The 18,468-nt window shown below is 38.0% G+C and overlaps 2 protein-coding genes across 5 annotated transcripts in view; one reads left to right on the forward strand and one right to left on the reverse strand.

Moving 5' to 3' along the window:
- Positions 1-18,468, reverse strand: part of Phm_1 (peptidylglycine alpha-hydroxylating monooxygenase) — a 114,287-nt gene that overhangs the window by 2,101 nt on the left and 93,718 nt on the right. The gene's annotated exons all lie outside the window — the stretch shown is intronic.
- LOC128922736 (uncharacterized) lies at positions 6,104-10,073 on the forward strand. The gene is made up of 3 exons (XM_054234296.1): positions 6,104-9,261; positions 9,326-9,563; positions 9,640-10,073. The coding sequence occupies exon 1, from the start codon at positions 7,619-7,621 to the stop codon at positions 9,194-9,196; it is 1,578 nt and encodes a 525-aa protein (XP_054090271.1). The 5' UTR covers positions 6,104-7,618; the 3' UTR covers positions 9,197-9,261; positions 9,326-9,563; positions 9,640-10,073.

Below are 18,468 nucleotides of genomic sequence, written 5' to 3' on the forward strand. Positions count from 1 at the left end.
GGGAATAATGAGCGATTTGTAGATTTTGGTTTTGATTCGTCGAGAGACGACATTACTTTTCAGTTGCCTACTCGGTCCAAAGGAGCACTTGTTGGCAAGAGTGATCCTGTCGTGGAGATTGAGGCTGACATTGTTGATGTTGATTCAGAGTTACGAAATTAATCAAATTTATGACTGTCAACAATGACGTGGGAGAATAAGAGGCGAAAGCGCTGACTGTTTGTTGGATGACAGGAGATATTTAGTCTTGTCCACATTCAGTTTACACAGCCGTATTAGTTTTGCAGGGATACCAGACATAGGCGACAAGACCTATATGCGCTATTGAGAAGACTTATTCCAAGGTAATTGGTGCAGATTTTGGGGTCTTCTTAACTATGGATTGGAGAGAGATTCCAATCGTTGAACAAGCACGCTCCTTATCAGTTCTTCGTCTGCAAATTTAAATAGCTCGACCGGCAATCCATCGATCCACATCGCTTTGTTGTTATCCATGCGGGTATTCGAATTTCTTCATGGTCAGGCAATGGAGCATCTATTCCATCATCATCGATTGGAAAATCGGGTTCGTTATCTCCTAGTGTTGCACTTTCACTGCCATTCAGCAGGTCGGAGCGCAGGTCCCTCCACATAAGTGACGAGTTTACTACCTTGGTCTCGACATGAGAATGCTTCGGCCTTGAAAACTTCTGTAAATCGCGTTATATTTTCATAAAATTTTTGAGCATTATCCATGTCGGCCAGCTTTTCAAGCTCTTCATACTCACGAATTTTGCAATGTTTGGTGTTAATAGCGTACGCATGTCTAAAATACTGAGGAATGCTTCTGTCTATTGCAATATGACCGATTTGGTTGCGTAATTTCTATGAAAGGACAGCCATGTAGCTTGTTGAATTTTCTTGTTCTGGTATCGGGTAATACAGACAACTATATAGTAATAACATTATATAATCAGGCCTTTTGGTAATGTTTCATCACGGATGCTATATTTTCCGACTGTTGTGACAAAGAAGGTTTCATAAGCCATCGCAGTGTTGCCAGGCACGATTTTCACATTATGGCTGGGGGGTTACTCTGTAAGGCGTTGCTCAAATGAAAATACTCGCAAACGCAAAAACGACACTCTGTAAATGCGACAATCGCATCGTAAATTTTGTCCGACGCAAAAATGTAAATTAATAAGCTTACAAATATAGCTATATATATAGTTTAATTTACTAAAATAGTGTCTTTAACAGATTATATTTCAAAAATAAGAACGAAAAATGGAAAGCAGAAAATATGAATTGACCTATGGAGCTAAAAAGCAATAGTTCTTTTTATGTACTTACTGAAAATAACTCATTAGTGGTTTAGAAGAATTACACATACTTACAAATAAAGACATTCATTTGTATGTACATACATATGAGCAAGAAGAGATTAAGCCATATATCATTAATAGGAATTTTAATTGTATTATTTACTTTACTAAATAAATAGACTTCAATATTTAAGAACTATAAACTAATCATATTGTTAGGTATTTACTTGAAAGTTTGGCTTCATTCGCATATTCCAATAAATAATTTAAAACACAATACAATTTGAATTATATATGTAACATATGATTGTTTATATTGTACACTTTTTATGCTCTCGCAACATGTTGTACAGAAAGTACAATAGTTTTATTCACATAACCGTTGTTTTTAACACTTAAGATTAATCGAGTTATATAGAGTTAATAGAGAATCACCAGTTTGACGAGAAGGATTGAAATCCGTATGACTGTCTGTTCGTTTGTTTAAATGCTTCAACATTAATATGTTGGTACAGTAAACTCTCAGAAAGTAAATAATCGCGGAAAAGTTAATCACCTTTAAGATTACACATGCACCTCGAAAAAGTAAATTTTTTAATTTACTTTTCAGAGAGTGTGATAAAAAATTCGAAACGAAGCAAGCAGCGTTTTTACGATGTTGCAAAAACACTTACTCTCTTGTTTATCGCGTCTTTTTAGTAAATAAACTCTCCTACTTGATCCACTGGTTTAAAAATGAAAACGATGCAAATCAAATGTCAAACTTTTTGAATTGTCGTACAAAAATGGTCAGAAAATATATTGCAAAAGAAAAAAAAAAAACAAAAGAATATTCAAGATTTTTTCTCTTCATAGTAAATACATATGTATGTATGTAAATGTAAATATGTTTTTCATGTAAATCCATATGTTTTATTGAAGCAAATAAATGAATGAATTTTTTAAGTTTAAAAATGCATTAAATATTATAAAAACAGATAATTTATGTATATATTTGGAAGAGTAAATTATTCGAAAAAGTACATTACCCAAAATACCAATCGATTTACTTTTCGAGAGTATACTGTACTTTATAAAATTCAGTTTTTCTGTTAGAAATTTGATTGCAGAACTTCATTATGTAAGTCCTCTCTAATAAGTAACTAACTAACACTAATAATCGCTGGAGATTTTAACATTTGTCAAATCTAAAGGGGCTACAATAAGATATACTCTCGAAGAAACATTTTTTAGTTCCCTGCTTGACTACAACTACAACTACAGGTACACAAATTGTAGAACTATGCCATCGAAATTTTGTTATAGTTAAAAATATTATTACTTTTGAGTATGAAGCATAAAAAAGTAATCATATTTATTTAAGAAATTAAATTTTGAATACCGTATATAAAACAATTTCTTACGATATTCTACAATCGTTATAAAGTTTTACCAATACTCGAAACAATTTTCTCTCTGAGTCTTATAATATATTATATAACTAGCAGACCCGGCCCCACGTTTTTGTGGCTAAGGTATACATTAAATTAAGTTGGTCCAATCTTGGCTTCGGCGGCGATATTGATTACTCGAGGTTTATTTATGTTACGCAGCATGATGACAACTCACACTACTTTTAATTCCAAAGTGAGTGGTGATAGTACAGGCAATTTTAAATAGTTTGGGATAATTGACTACGTCATCCTGGTTTGTAGCTGTGTCAACTCTCTTGGACCGAAATTCTAAATTGTCGCATTAAGGTCATCGATATCTTTTTTTTACCACCAATATAGGTCATTCAAACAGTCATTTATGGTTATCACATTGAGGTTTCATGTCAGGAAAACTTCTCTTTCGACTCAATAAAGTGACAGAAATCTGTTGGAAATGCTATTAATCCATCGAGATGTCAACTGCGACCCTACCATTTCCAACTGATTATACAATCGCAATTTGATATTGTTGCAAAAACACTCATATGTTAGTTGTTAATTGGTTAATTTAAATTAATGATTTTTGGCATGCGATTAGCCCGTCAGTAACAGTTGATCCAGGAATAATTTGAAGAGTCTGGTGTAAATCACCTGCTAACAGAATCCTGGCTCCACCAAAAACGTTCATCGACAATCAAGATCTTTTAAAGTCGTGTGCAGTACATCAAGCGACTTCTTGAATATTTGGAAAATCTTCGTTATAGCGCTATTTTTGGCGATTTTGGTGACTGGTTTCGTTCATTTGCAATTTAGGAGAAATTTCAAGGCCGAATGTGCCGTTTGTTTGCCCACTAACAGGTGCCAAGTTGCCCCTATTCCCGTTAACCTTGGTGGTGAAAATGAGTGAAATTGGTTCTGGAATTACATCAGCCCTCATATACTATATATGATGATTTTCTATTGGACTTTATGCCGAATATATAGGTCAAATTGTGTGTAAATTACATCAATAAATTGCGAGAGTATAAAATGTTCGGTTGGACCCGAACTTAGCCTTTCCTTATTTGTTACAAATTGTTTTGGGCTATCCACACAACCTTATACAATTGAACAATAACAAAAATATTTTAACAAAGCAACAATGACAACCTTCAAAATATTATTTTTTTGTTTTCTCTTTTCATATTTTTCTAGTCAACTCGAATAAATTTATCTTATTATTATTGCTTATTATGACAAAACTATAATAGTTAGAGATATGATTTCGCGACGTTTTTTGTAGATAATGATAAGTTCTACAAAATTGTAGTGCATCACTTTGTTATATATATCTTCAATCGTTTTCGCAGCATTCGTGATTAAAGAAAGTTTTTTGGTATTTTTTTACATTATCGGAGTTTTGGTAAGGAACCCTATTTTTTTACACTAAATATAGCCTATGTCACTCAGGGATAGTGTAGCATTCCAACGGTGAAAGAATTTTTCAAATCGGTACAGTAGTTTCGGAGCCTATTCGAGACAAACAAACAAAAAATCAAACCTTCCCTATTTATAATATTAGTATAGAAGTATAGATGATATGATAGTATAAAATTTTCGGTTACACCCGAACTTTGTCTTTCCTTACGTGTTTGACTTTTCTGTTTTTGAATTTGTTTACATTCTGAACTTTTTCTGGCAGTAATGTAAACTTTTTTGAAAATATTTTAAAGAAAAAAAATTCAAGATTTTCTACAATTCGAAAGTTTTACAGAGTACCGATTTCCCTTTGCAACGCAATCCTCTTTCGTAACGCATTTCTATTCGTAACGCCTTACAGAGTAACCCTCCTGGTCATACAAGGTATTTCGGTCACATCGTCCTTCTCTTTCATTGAGGTGTGGGTGCAAATCAGCGATATGTTGAACAGCTCCGCTTTAATGCGGATAGTGGCTAGAGCTTCATCAACTGACCGAGTCTCTCTCCCACTACCGCTGCAGTGGATTTCACAAGGACCCATCATCTTCCGTCGCACGTTTGGGATAGCGGCGTTAGTCGAAATCATGCTGAGGCACCTTCCCAATTAAGGATACAACATTCCAAATCGTGATCCTTAAAACGTTTGCTGGGGTCGTCATCAAAAAGGTGGTTCCTCATCCGAGACGGTTTTTATCTGGTGGGGGTCTCAAATCATACACACACTCACTTCAGCTCGGAGCCAAACGAATGTATGTTGGCTACCCAGAGGATACTTGGTCTAAAACCGGAAGTCGTAAGCTGCTTGAGCCATATACAAAATAATCGTTCCTGTCGACTCCCAATTGAATGATAGACAGAAACTTTCCTTACTTCTACACGTGACCCCATCCATATGGTGGTTAGATTAGGTCTTATCGTTGCAAATACCTCAAGATGTAAGGAAACATTCCCCGACATTACGCTGGTGTCTGAATGATTCGGAAAACAAGGACCGAAGCCATAAAGAGTATAAATCTGCTGATACCGGTGGATGTGCCATAGTTAATCGCAACAGAACGCGAGCACTTATCATTGTCCATGTGTAATACATGTCTGAAGAGTTCATTTGTCGAGAAATATGGAAGAGACAGCAACTGAAACTTATAAGCAATTCAGACTCAGAAACACTTTCAGTAGAGAGCATACCAGGCGTTGCGCCAGTGAAAATACTCGCAAACGCAAAAAATATACTCTGTAAATATGACAATCGAATCGTTCAACGCATTTGTTTTTCCCCTTCGCAATGAAGGTACTCTGTATTACGTTTACGAATTTCAAACTCATGCGTTTTACGAAATTTTCTTTGGATATCAAACTGGCAAACGCAATGAACAAAAAATGTAAGTTAATAAGGTATATTTGTAATTTCATTCACTAAAATAATGTCTTTAATAGGGGACATTCCAAAAATAGAAACATAAGGTGGAAAACAGAAAATATAAATTGACAATTGGAGCTAAAGTAAATGTTGTGAAGTTATATATTGACCGGTGTGACCAATAGAAGTGTTGCATTTAAATTATCCTTGTATGTGGTGTTTCAGTGATATTGAAGTCTAATAGTTCTTTTTATGTACTTACTGTAAATAACGCCTTTTATTATATTAGAGATTTAAAAGAATTACGCATATGTACATATGTATTTATAAATAAAGACATACATTATTTATTAAATAAATAAACATCAATATTTATGAACTATTTTCTAATCATACTTTTTGCATTTAATCCCTATAGCGTTTAGCAATTTTGGCTTCATTCGCATATTCCAATAATTAATTAAAAACACAATACAATTTGAATTATGTATGTATGTAAAATATTATTATTTTTATTGTAATATTGTACATTTTTTATACCCTCGCAACATCTTGTACATAGAGTATAATGGTTTTGTTCACATAACGGTTGTTGTTCATGCCAAATGAACACGTCCCTGCAGTGTCCTCTAAACTGGTCGAAAGACGAATTAGAGGACAATGCAATAATGATCAACAGCGCCAACATAACCCACGAATATAGACAACAGTAAGAAAACAACCCAACAAGAGAGAAGGAAGAAAGAGCCCACGGACAGACAAAAAGCGCCAAACCGGATCACCCCAGGAAAACAACAAATACAACAGATGATCATCGCGGGATTACCCACACAAATAAAAGGTTATACTTATAACTATTGTATTAATCCCGAATTGTATGATCTATTAACCAAGATACATTAAAACCCACTCATTTGTATAACAAACACACACACTCAGTTGTACAGACTAACCAATATAAATGGTATTAGCTTATACCCTACACACCAAAATACACAAAATTACATTTATATTAAAACTAATCATCTTATTTTATTTGGCATACCGGCAACTCAACGTCGAGTTGCAGATGTTTTTAATACCTAAAACCAAATGAGTTATATGAATGCATATATGTATATCAAAATGACCATGATGACGATAAAAGTAGAAATCCGGATATCTGTCTGTCACCTCTTCGATTTTTTAAATGTTCCACCATTAATCTTTTGGTGCTTTATAGAAATTCTGTTTCTATGTCACAGATTTATTTACAGAACTTCATTATGTATAATGCAATATAATAATTACTGGAGATTTTAACATTTTACAAGTCTAAAGGGACTACATTAAGATATACTCTCGAAGAAACATTTTTTAGTTCCCCGCTTGATAAAGAACATTCAACTACAACTGCCGGTACACAAATTGTAGACGTAAGCCATCGAAATTAAATTATGATTGATAAATGTATTTAAGAATCATTGTAAGAATGCCTTTTTTTCGGTTACACCCGAACTTTGGCTTTCCATACGTGTTTGACTTTTAAGAATGCCTTTTTTTCGGTTACACCCGAGCTTTGGCTTTCCTTACGTGTTTGACTTTTCTGTTTTTGAATTTGTTTACATTCTCATTTTTTTCTGGCAGTAATGTAAACTTTTTTGAAAATATTTGAACGAAAAAACATTTCAACAAAACCCAGCGGGATAATGGTTCACCGCTTACATTTTTCTTTGAAGAATACTTCGAAGAAAATTCGATGTAGAATTCTTCGATACCTGGTAATGCATAAAAGTAAGCTATGCGGAACTTCGCTTACATTTTTCTTGAAGAATACTTCGAAGAAAATTCTATGTAGAATTCTTCGATACCAGGTAATGCATAAAAGTAAGCTATACGGCTAAATTCTACTGTGTTCATATTTACAAATCAAGTAAGTACATGAAAAACGACAAATACAAATTGATGGAATAAAATTTATAAGTAAATTTTTTCATTATTTCGTCAAATCATCAAGCAAAAAGTTGGTCGTGATCACGTGAGCTACTATTTTAATTAAAAATTTTGTTTATTTTTTTGTGTTTAAACTTAGAATAAAAAATAAAAGAATGTTCTCAAAAAGACATATGAGAAGACTTATTAAAAATAAAGAAAGTGAATTTTACGAAATGACTGAAGATGATTCTGAAGAGGATGCGGTGAATTGTAGCTTTGACAATATTGATGCTGAAGTCGAATTTTTTGAAAAAGAAGAAAGTTCACAAAAAACGAACTGTGACAAATTAATTGAAAAATTGAAAATGTGGACTGCGCGTCATAAAGTCACAAGGAACTGCTTCGATGATTTGTTAAAAATATTGCAGTCGGAGAATATTTCAGTACCAACATCTTCGAAAGGAATTTTACGACAAGCGACCTGCAAATTGAGAACTGTTGCGCCAGGAAATTATTTGCACATAGGCCTAGAAAAGCAACTAAGGAGTATCGCGATAACGTTGAGTGACGTTGATAAATTTGAAATCGATATCGGTATTGACGGCTTACCTTTGTACAAAAGCTCAAATGTAAGCTTAAAATTGCATCCAAAAAGAAATACGAAGGTGATGTTGATTGGTGTTTTTGAAGGCAAACAGAAACCGGCAGACGTGAATAACTATTTAGACGATTTTGCTTATGAACTAAAAACTTTAACGCAATACGGAATGGAAGTCAATGGCAGAAGAATCAAAGTGAAAGTGCGATGCTTTATTTGCGATGCCCCAGCAAGAGCATTTATCTGCCAAACAGTAGGTCACAACTCTTTTCAAGGATGCAGCAAGTGCACACAAGTGGGTAAAAATATAAACCATACAATAACTTACAGTACATTGACGGAAAATCTTCGAACTGACGATGACTTTGCTGCAAGAAATAGCGTGGGCCATCATAAAAAAATGGAAAAATCGTGTCTCGAAGAAATAGGTGTGGGAATGGTCTCCGCTTTTCCTGTTGAACCAATGCACCTTTTAGATCTTGGAGTTGTAACAAAAGTGCTAAAATGTCTAATTAATGGTCCGAATGTAGGATATCAGTTGACAAAGCAGCAGAAAAATATGCTGTCGAAAACTTTGATTTCGTACATACCTTACATACCCAATGAATTTGTACATTCAGTGCTGCATTTGGTGGACTCCGTTAAATCGTGCGATTTTCTGAATTCATTCTCAGCATATGCATTCGAAAATTTTTTGCAAACCCTAAAGCGGTTCGTTAAAAGACCCCGAGAAACATTACAACAAATAAATAACAGATACCAATATGAAAACGTGTTTACAAAAGACAGATATGTGGGTCCAAAAGTCAAAAGATGTGGGAAGGTTATTCGATTTTATGGAAATGACTTTAATATCAGCGATAAATTACCGGATAATTTTTGCTACGTTAAACCGGGAGTGGCAATACAAATTATAAGATTATCGAAGAAAGATGATGATCTTTATATGCATGGAAAAGTTTTGAAAAACTGCTGCAATCTATTTACGGAACCATTGAAATCGATGATAGATTTGGGCGTTTTCATAGCTGACATTGACACCGAAGAAGCGGAGCAAATCTATGATGTCCAACTTATTTTATACAAATTAATGTGTCTGCCTTACAATAATCAATTTGTATTTCTACCGATTATTCACAGCAAGGACCTATAAGATGAGTTACCACGGGCTGAAGTCTTTTAGCGTGAAATCGGTTGCGGAAAATTACAAAAACGAAAGTAAGTTCTTTTAATACGAAAAGTAGATATTTCACAACGTTATATGTTTAATTTATGTTTTCAGATTCTTGTCCATGCAAAATCGCCAGTCTGGAAAAAAAAATTGATGAAATGCAACAACATATAGAGAAATTGACGAAACAAGTTGACACCACAAATGAGCTGTTGCGAAAATTAATTGAATTGAAAAATCACTGCATAAAATTATAGCAGTTGAATTGTTGCTGGAATACAATTACTTTGGTGTGAAGGGTAAAAAATCTTTGAAGGAATTTACGCACTTTACTTTACGTTACTATTTGGTAAGTATTTCGTATTTTTAACATTGAAGGACATAGCTTCAAATTTATAAACATACTCTTTCAACTTTTTTTGTAGAATGTGTGAAAGTTGAAGGTTTCAGCGAGTCGGAGTATATACACCAAATTCAAAAAAGTATCAAACTCGCCAAAGGCCGTTTCTTCAAGTCTCGTTGCTTGGATAAAAAACGAAAAGAGACTCAGCCACAAAATTAAAAGCAGCGTACCAATTCGAACAAAAAGGAACGAGAAAGGATCTCGCGCACCTTTTTACATTACCACGTCGTTCGACCAACATCTCCGCTTTCGCAGCATCCCGGTTCTTTCCGCTAGTTACCCGCCTGTATATATATTTAACGTTTTTTAAAACCTGCTGTTTTCAACCTTTGATCATTTTATATATACTATATATATGTGTATTTAACGTTTTTAAACTATTTCAATTTGTAATAATTCAGTTCAGTTAAACACATTTTGTTATAACAATTTTTAAGTGCATTTCGCAAAAAATAAAACCTTTATAACGATTGTATCGAATTTAACTGTGGCATGGTGGAATTCTTTGTTAACTATGGCATCGAAGAATTCATCGTTAACTGTGGCATCGAAGAACTCTTCGTTTACTTTGGCATCGAAGAATTCTTCGTCCCTATGGTAAGCGAAAGGGGTGATCTGTTACTTTTCGTAGGACATCGCCGTGTTAATTTTCATCGGTCGGAGTTAGCGAAACAATCATGCTACATCGTTTACCTTGCTCGCTTACCAATGTCTACCATATCCCGCTGGGAAATTTTCTACAATTCGAAAGTTTTCCAGAGTACCGATTTCCCTTCGCAACGCAATTGGCTTTCTTAACGCATTTCTATTCGTAACGCCTTACAGAGTAACTCCCCAGATATCTACGCATATCAGATACAACAGGAAAATGCTAGCAAGATAAATAAAAACCCTGCATCCGTTTTATCAGAGCAGATGATGGCTTCAGGCTAGGTAAGTGTAGCATCGGAGCCGTTGATGATGAAGTATCGATTGAAACACATTCAACATCGCAAAACAGGCCTATATGATCAACGCATTATAAAGCCGAATCAAAACGCCTCCAACTTGCTCTCAAGATCTAGATCTAGAAATCACATCCTGTTGAAGGTTAATATGTAAGTTCATTCAGAAACTATTTATGGAAGTTTTTGAGGTTCGATTGCAAGTAGAAGGAAACTGTACATGGGCATTTACATAAGAGAATCAGTACTACTAAATGTTAGCGAAATTAAGGACGATACTTTGAAAAGGAATCATAAGCGGATGAATCGCAAAATGTGTTGCTAAGCGCATAACTCGAGAACAGCTGAACCGATTTCGCTAATTTTTGTTTTACAATATTCCTTCAAGTACAAGGTTAGTTCTTACGCATAGAAAAATTAAAAAAAATCTTGAAAAAGTCTAAAATCCACACTTTTCTAATTTCCCATACGAACAATTTGTAATCTATAAATATGTACATATAAAAATGATTTGCTGTGTTCGTTAGTCTCGCACAAAGACGAGAACGGCCAAACCGATCTGGCTAATTTTAGTCTTGAAATATTCGTGGAAGGCCAGGAAAAGAGTGAAAAATTGCGAGGAAGATAATAATAGGAGAATTTTATGAGTTGACAACAAAAATATAAAAAAAAGAAAACAAAAAATAATACTATTTTGAAGGTTGTCATTGTAACAAATAAGGAAAGGCTAAGTTCGGGTGTAACCGATCATTTTATAAGCATCTTAATTTTATTAAGATAACACACAATTTCACCTCTATATTCGGCATAAAGTCCAATATAAATTATCATATGTAGTATATTAGTATATGAGGGCTGAAATAATTCCTGAACCAATTTCACTAATTTTCACCATCAAGGTTAACGGGAATAGGGGCAACTTGGCACCTGTTAGTAGGCAAACAAATGGCACAAAAGGCACTGCACAGGACTTTAAAAGATACACGTGGCAACCTAAACGTTTTTGGTGTAGCCATGATTCTGTTGACAGGTGATTTACGCTAGACTCTTCCAATTATTCCTGGATCAACTGTTGCTTACGAACTAATCGCATGCCTAAACTCATCTAATTTGTGGTGACACTTAAAGAATCGCCAATTAACAACTAACTTACGAGTGTTTTTGCAACAATATCAAATAGCGATTGTAAAAGCAGTTGGAAATGGTAGAGACGCAGTTGACACCTCTATGGATTAATATGTATGTATGTGATTGGCGTTGCAACCGTTTAGCCGGTTATAGCCGAATCGACGATAGTGCGCCATCTCTCTCTCCTTCGCAATTCGGCGCCAGTTGGAGATCCCAAGTGTAACCAGGTCGCTCTCCACCTGGTCCCTCCAACGGAGTGGAGGCCTTCCCCTTCCTCCGGCGGGTACTGCATCGAACACTTTCAGGGCTGGAGTGTTTTCGTCCATTCGGACAACATGACCTAGCCAGCGTAGCCGCTGTCTTTTTATTCGCTGAACTATGTCAATGTCGTCGTATAACTCGTACAGCTCATCGTTCCATCGTCTGCGATATTCGCCGTTGCCAATGTTCTTAGGACCATAAATCTTGCGCAAAATTTTCCTCTCGAAAACTCCTAGTGTCGTCTCATCTGATGTTGACATCGTCCAAGCTTCTGCACCGTAAAGCAGGACGGGAATGATAAGCGACTTGTAGAGCTTGATTTTGGTTCGTCGAGAGAGGACTTTACTGTTCAATTGCCTACTCAGTCCAAAGTAGCACCTGTTGGCAAGAGTTATTCTGCGCTGGATTTCGAGGCTGACATTGTTCGTGTTGTTGATGCTGGTTCCCAGATATACGAAATTATCTACGACCTCGAAGTTATGACTGTCAACAGTGACGTGGGAGCCAAGACGCGAATGCGCCGACTGTTTGCTTGATGACAGGAGATATTTCGTCTTGTCCTCATTCACCTCCAGACCCATTCGCTTCGCCTCCTTATCCATGCGGGAAAAAGCAGAACAAACGGTGCGGTTGTTGCTTCCGATGATATCAATATCATCGGCGTACGCCAGGAGCCGTACACTCTTGTAGAAGATTGTACCTTCTCGGTTTAGCTCTGCAGCTCTTATAATTTTTTCCAGCATCAGGTTAAAGAAGTCGCACGATAGTGAGTCACCTTGTCTGAAACCTCGTTTGGTATCGAACGGCTCGGAGAGGTCCTTCCCAATCATGACGGAGCTTTTGGTGTTGCTCAACGTCAACTTACACAGCCGTATTAGTTTTGCGGGGATACCAAATTCAGACATCGCGGCCTAAAGGCAGCTCCTTTTCGTGCTGTCGAAAGCAGCTTTAAAATCGACAAAAAGGTGGTGTGTGTCAATCCTCTTTTCACGGGTCTTCTCCAAAATTTGGCACATGGTGAATATCTGGTCAGTTGTCGATTTTCCAGGTCTAAAGCCACCCTGGAGTCATATGTAGAAGTTCACGTAAGTGAGGAAAGTTTCTGACTGCCATTCACTTGGGAGTGGCCAGGAACGATTCTTTTACATGTGGCTCAAGCAGCTCACAACTTCCGGTCTTAGACCAAGTATCCTCTGGGTAGCCAACAGACATCCGTCTGGAAGCGTGCTAAAGTGAGAAGGCGAATCCCGCTTATGCGGTTGTGCGTAGGGCTTGGGACCCACCACATAAAAACGAATAACCAGTGAATAAGAAACACAGGAATGCTCGAAAATTTTACGAAAAGATCCGGCGACTAACTGAAGGTTTCAAGACCGGAGCACACTCCTGTAGGACCCCCAGCGGTGATCTAGTGGTTGATGACCAGAGAATACTGTGTTTGTGGAGGGAACACTTTTCCAGCCTGCTGAATGGCAGTGAAAGTACAACACCAGGAGATGGCGAACCCGATTCCCCAATCGACGACGATGGAACAGATGTTCCATTGCCCGACCGTGAAGAAATTAGAATAGCAATTACCCGCTTGAAGAACAACAAAGCAGCGGGGGCCGATAGATTACCGGCAGAACTATTCAAATACGGCGGCGAAGAACTGATGAGGTGCATGCATCAGCTTCTTTGCAGAATATGGTCGGAAGAAAGCATGCCCGACGATTGGAATCTCAGTGTACTCTGCCCAATCCATAAAAAGGGAGATCCCACAATCTGCGCCAATTACCGTGGGATCAGCCTCCTAAATATCGCATACAAGGTTCTATCGAGCGTACTGTGTGAAAGACTAAAGCCCACCGTCAACAAACTGATTGGACCTGGTAATGAAACATCTGTTCCATCGTCATCGATTGGGGGATCGGGTTCGCCATCTCCTGGTGTTGTACTCTCACTGCCATTCAGCAGGTCGGAGAAGTGTTCCCTCCATAATCCCAGTATGCCCTGGACATCGGTTACCAGATTACCACCTTGGTCTCTACATGAGGATGCTCCGGTTTTGAAACCTTCGTTAAGTCGCTTCATTTTTTCATAAAATTTTCGAGCATTCCCTCTGTCTGCCAGCTTCTCAAGCTCTTCGTACTCACGCATTTCGGCCTCTTTCTTTTTTTGTCTGCAGATGCGTCTCGCTTCCCTCTTCAGCTCTCGGTATCTATACCATCCCGCACGTGTTGTGGTCGTTTGCAACGTTGCGAGGTAGGCAGTCTGTTTTCTCTCCGCTGCGAAACGGCACTCCTCATCGTACCAGCTTGTTTTTTGTTGTTGCCGAAAACCAATTGTTTCGGCTGCAGCGGTACGCAGTGAGTTTGAGATGCCGTTCCACAGTTCCCTTATACCGAGATGCTGATGAGTGCTCTCAGAGAGCAGGAGTGCAAGCCGAGTAGAGTATTTCGTGGCTGTCTGTTGCAGCTTTTCGACGTCGAACCTTCCTTGTGTTTGTTGGCGGGCATTCTTTGCTGCACAGAGGCGGGTGCGTATCTTCGCTGCGACCAGATAATGGTCCGAGTCCATATTTGGTCCTCGGAGCGCACGCACGTCTAAAACACAGGAGACATGTCTTCCGTCTATCACAACGTGATCGATTTGGTTCCGCGTGTTTCGATCAGGAGACAGCCAAGTAGCTTGATGTATTTTCTTATGCTGGAATCTGGTACTACAGACGACCATATTTCGGGCCCCAGCGAAGTCGATCAGCCTCAGGCCGTTAGGCGATGTTTCGTCATGGAGGCTGAATTTTCCGACTGTTGTGCCAAAGACACCTTCTTTACCCACCCTGGCGTTAAAATCGCCAAGCACGACTTTTACATCGTGGCGGGGGCAGCGCTCATAGGTGCGTTCTAGGCGCTCATAGAAAGCGTCTTTGGTCACATCGTCCTTCTCTTCCGTTGGGGCGTGGGCGCAAATCAGCGATATGTTGAAGAACCTCGCTTTGATGCGGATTGTGGCAAGACGTTCATCCACCGGGGTGAATGCCAGGACTCTGCGACGGAGTCTCTCTCCCACCACAAATCCAACACCAAATTTGCGCTCCTTTATATGGCCGCTGTAGTAGATGTCACAAGGACCCACCTTCTTCCGTCCTTGTGCCGTCCATCGCACTTCTTGGATGGCGGTGATGTGAGCCTTTACTCTTACGAGGACATCAACCAGCTGGGCAGAGGCACCTTCCCAATTAAGGGTCCGGACATTCCAGGTGCATGCCCTTATATCATTAACCTTAAAACGTTTGCAGGGGTCGTCATCAAAAGGGGGGTGTCTCATCCGAGGCTTTCGTAGATTTTTCATTGGGGGGTGTTTTTATGTGGTGGGTCTCAAACCCTACGCACAACCGCATAAGCGGGCTTCGCCTTCTCACTTTAGCTCGCCTTCAAACGGATGTCTGTTGGCTACCCAGAGGATACTTGGTCTAAAACCGGAAGTCGTGAGCTGCTTGAACCATGTGGAGAAGAATCGTTTCTGGCCTCTCCTAAGTGAATGACAATCAAAAACTTTCCTCACTTGCGTGAACTTCTACACATGATCCCATCCTCCTAATTCCAATTAATAACATATCCAAAAAAAATTCTGCCATTTCATTGACTCGAAAGAGAAGCTTATTCATCGTTCCTGACATGAAACCATAATATGATAACCATAAATGATTGAATGACCTATATTGGTGGTAAAAAAACAAAGATCTCGATGATCTTAATGTGACAATTTAGAATTTCGTTCCAGGAGAGTTGACTACAAACAAGGATGGCGTAGTCAATTACCCCACAGACTATTTAAAATTGCCTGGACTATTCCAACTTACTTGCAATTAAAAATAGTTTGAGTTGTTAACATGCTGTGTAACATATATTTACACATAAAATTCCCCGCTTAAGTGTCATTCCCGCTTAAATGCCTGTAACATTTAAGCCACAAATACAAAATTGTTTGGTATTTTCCTCTTTTAAGTGTATTTTCATATTTGTGACATTTAATGCGCAGAGAATTGTCAAAAGGAAAATATATATATAGTTTTGTAATGTTTTTTCATATTTATTGTTATTAATAAGTATTTTTGTTATTAATAATAACCAATCGTCGAAGAAAAGTTTGAGCCAACTTTGAAATATGCTCATTTTTTTTTTTACAAATTATGATAATTTACGCTTAATAAAGAACTACAAAAATGTATATCAATAATTTTAAAATTTACGGGTTATAACGTTTTCGTCTTTATACGTAAGAATATTTTCTCTGTATTAAAAATTTTACAAATTTAATGTGTACCTTAGCCCCAAAAACGTGTGTATTATATCTGGCGTGGGAACCACTTTAAGCGATTATTACCGAATCCACCAGAGCGAACCATTCGTTTCTCCTTTTTGCTTTTTGGCGCCAACTGGAAACACCAAGTGAAGCCAGGACGCTTTCTACTTGATCCTTCCATCGGAGTGAAGGCCGTCATCTTCCGCGGCTTCCTCCAGCGGGTACTGCATCGAACACTTTCAGAGCTGGAGTGTCAACATGACCATCCGAACAACATGACCCAGCAGCCGCTTCTTTTTATTTGCTGAACTATGTCAATCTGCTTTTGGTGTTATTCAACGTCAGTTTACATAGCCGTATTAGTTTTGATGGGATACCAAATTCAGACATCGCGGCATAGAGGCAGCTCCTTTTCGTGCTGTCGAAGGCAGCTTTAAAATGAAAAGGTGGTGATTGTCGATTATTCTCTCTGGGGTTTTCCAAGATTTGGCGCATGGTGAATACGAGGGCTGCTATATATATTTCTGGCATAATAATGAAAATAGGAATATTTATCAACGAAAATGGTTTCATTGTTTTTCAAAATATTCTCCATCAAGATTTATACACTTTTGCATGCGCTCAAACCAATTTTAGAAGCACTTTTCTTGAGCCTTTTTTGAGCGATTGTCAAATTGTGCGGGATCCAACGAGAACAAACCTTTTTTGCGGCCAGGTGTTCTTGCAATATCGAATGTATGCTGATGGGAGAAATGCATGCCTCTATCTGAAGGTATGTTACATGACGGTCTTGCATTATCAGTTCACATACGGCATCGATGTTTTCTGGCACAACTGCTGTTTTTGGACGACCTTCACGGAATTCGTCTTTGAGCGAGCGTCGGCCACGATTGAATTCGTTGTACCAGTTTTCACAGTGCTATAGGATGGTGCTTCATAGCCATACAAAGATTTTAGTTCATCGATGCACTCTTGTCGCGATAATCCACGTCGAAAGTTGTGAAAAATGATCGCACGAAAATGTTCACGAGTTAATTCCATTTTTTGGCCGAGATGAATTTTTTAATTCCCTGTAAATAAAACAATTCACGATTAAATGACAAAACGTTCTGATTGATGTTATGCTAAAAAATGTCAAACTTTCCAATGGAAATGTCAGATTGCACCTGGCAACACTTAGCCACACTGATAAGGCCAATCAGTTCGTTGACGGTGGGCTTTAGTCTTTACACACAATACAAGACCTTGTTGAGAAGGCTTATTCCACGGTAATTGGCGCAGATTGTGGGGTCTCCCTTTTTATGGATTGGGAAGAGCACACTGAGATTCCAATCGTTAGGCATGCTTTCTTCCGACCATATACTACAAAGAAGCTGATGCATGCACCTTATCAGTTCTTTGCCGCCGTATTTGAATAGCTCGGCCGGTAATCCATCGGCCCCCGCCGCTTTGTTGTTCTTCAAGCGGGTAATTGCTATTCGAATTTCCTCATGGTCGGGTAATGGAACATCTATTCCATCGTCATCGAATGGGGAATCGGATTCGCCGTCTCCTAGCGTTGTACTTTCACTGCCATTCAGCAGGTCGGAGAAGTATTCCCTACATAATCCCAGTATGCTCTGGACATCCGTTACCAGATTACCTCCTCCCTACATGGTAATGCTCCGACATGTATATAGACACGAAAAAATTCATCACACATTCACACTATATCAATTCCAAAAATCCAATTTTCAAACATAAGGATATATATTTTTTTTTTGTATCTAACTCCGTGATGGAGAACCTTAATCTGAAACTGAAAATCGTCTTGCAAGTCATTCTCTTGGCATCACAATCGCGTGCCAGAGAGTCGAGTAAAGAGAGCTCGCAACTGGTTGCTGAACAAAATTTCAAATGCGCTTGAGAGAATGAAATATACAAGTTCTCAGGGCGTTGAACTTTGAGCGTTAATAATCAGAGAGAAAGATAACGGACGCCACAGACTAGAGGTCGTAATCAAGTTTTAGCTCATTGTAAAATAATATAATTTCATGTTCGAATTTTCCTCATTTTACTTTTTATACTCTCGCAACCTGTTGCAAAGAGTATTATAGTTTTTTTCACATAACGGTTGTTTGTGTCACCAAGAAATATAAGAGTTAGAGTCCGGATGTCTGTCCGTCCGTCTGTCCGTGCAAGCGATAACTTGAGTAAAAATTAAGGTATCTTAATGAAACTTAGAACACATG

This window comes from Zeugodacus cucurbitae, chromosome 6, assembly GCF_028554725.1.
Source record: "Zeugodacus cucurbitae isolate PBARC_wt_2022May chromosome 6, idZeuCucr1.2, whole genome shotgun sequence".
NCBI classification, from domain to species: domain Eukaryota; kingdom Metazoa; phylum Arthropoda; class Insecta; order Diptera; family Tephritidae; genus Zeugodacus; species Zeugodacus cucurbitae.

Coding starts and splice junctions, on each gene's coding strand:
- LOC128922736 (XM_054234296.1), top strand. CDS start 7,619: ATGTTCTCAAAAAGACATATGAGAAGACTTATTAAAAATAAAGAAAGT.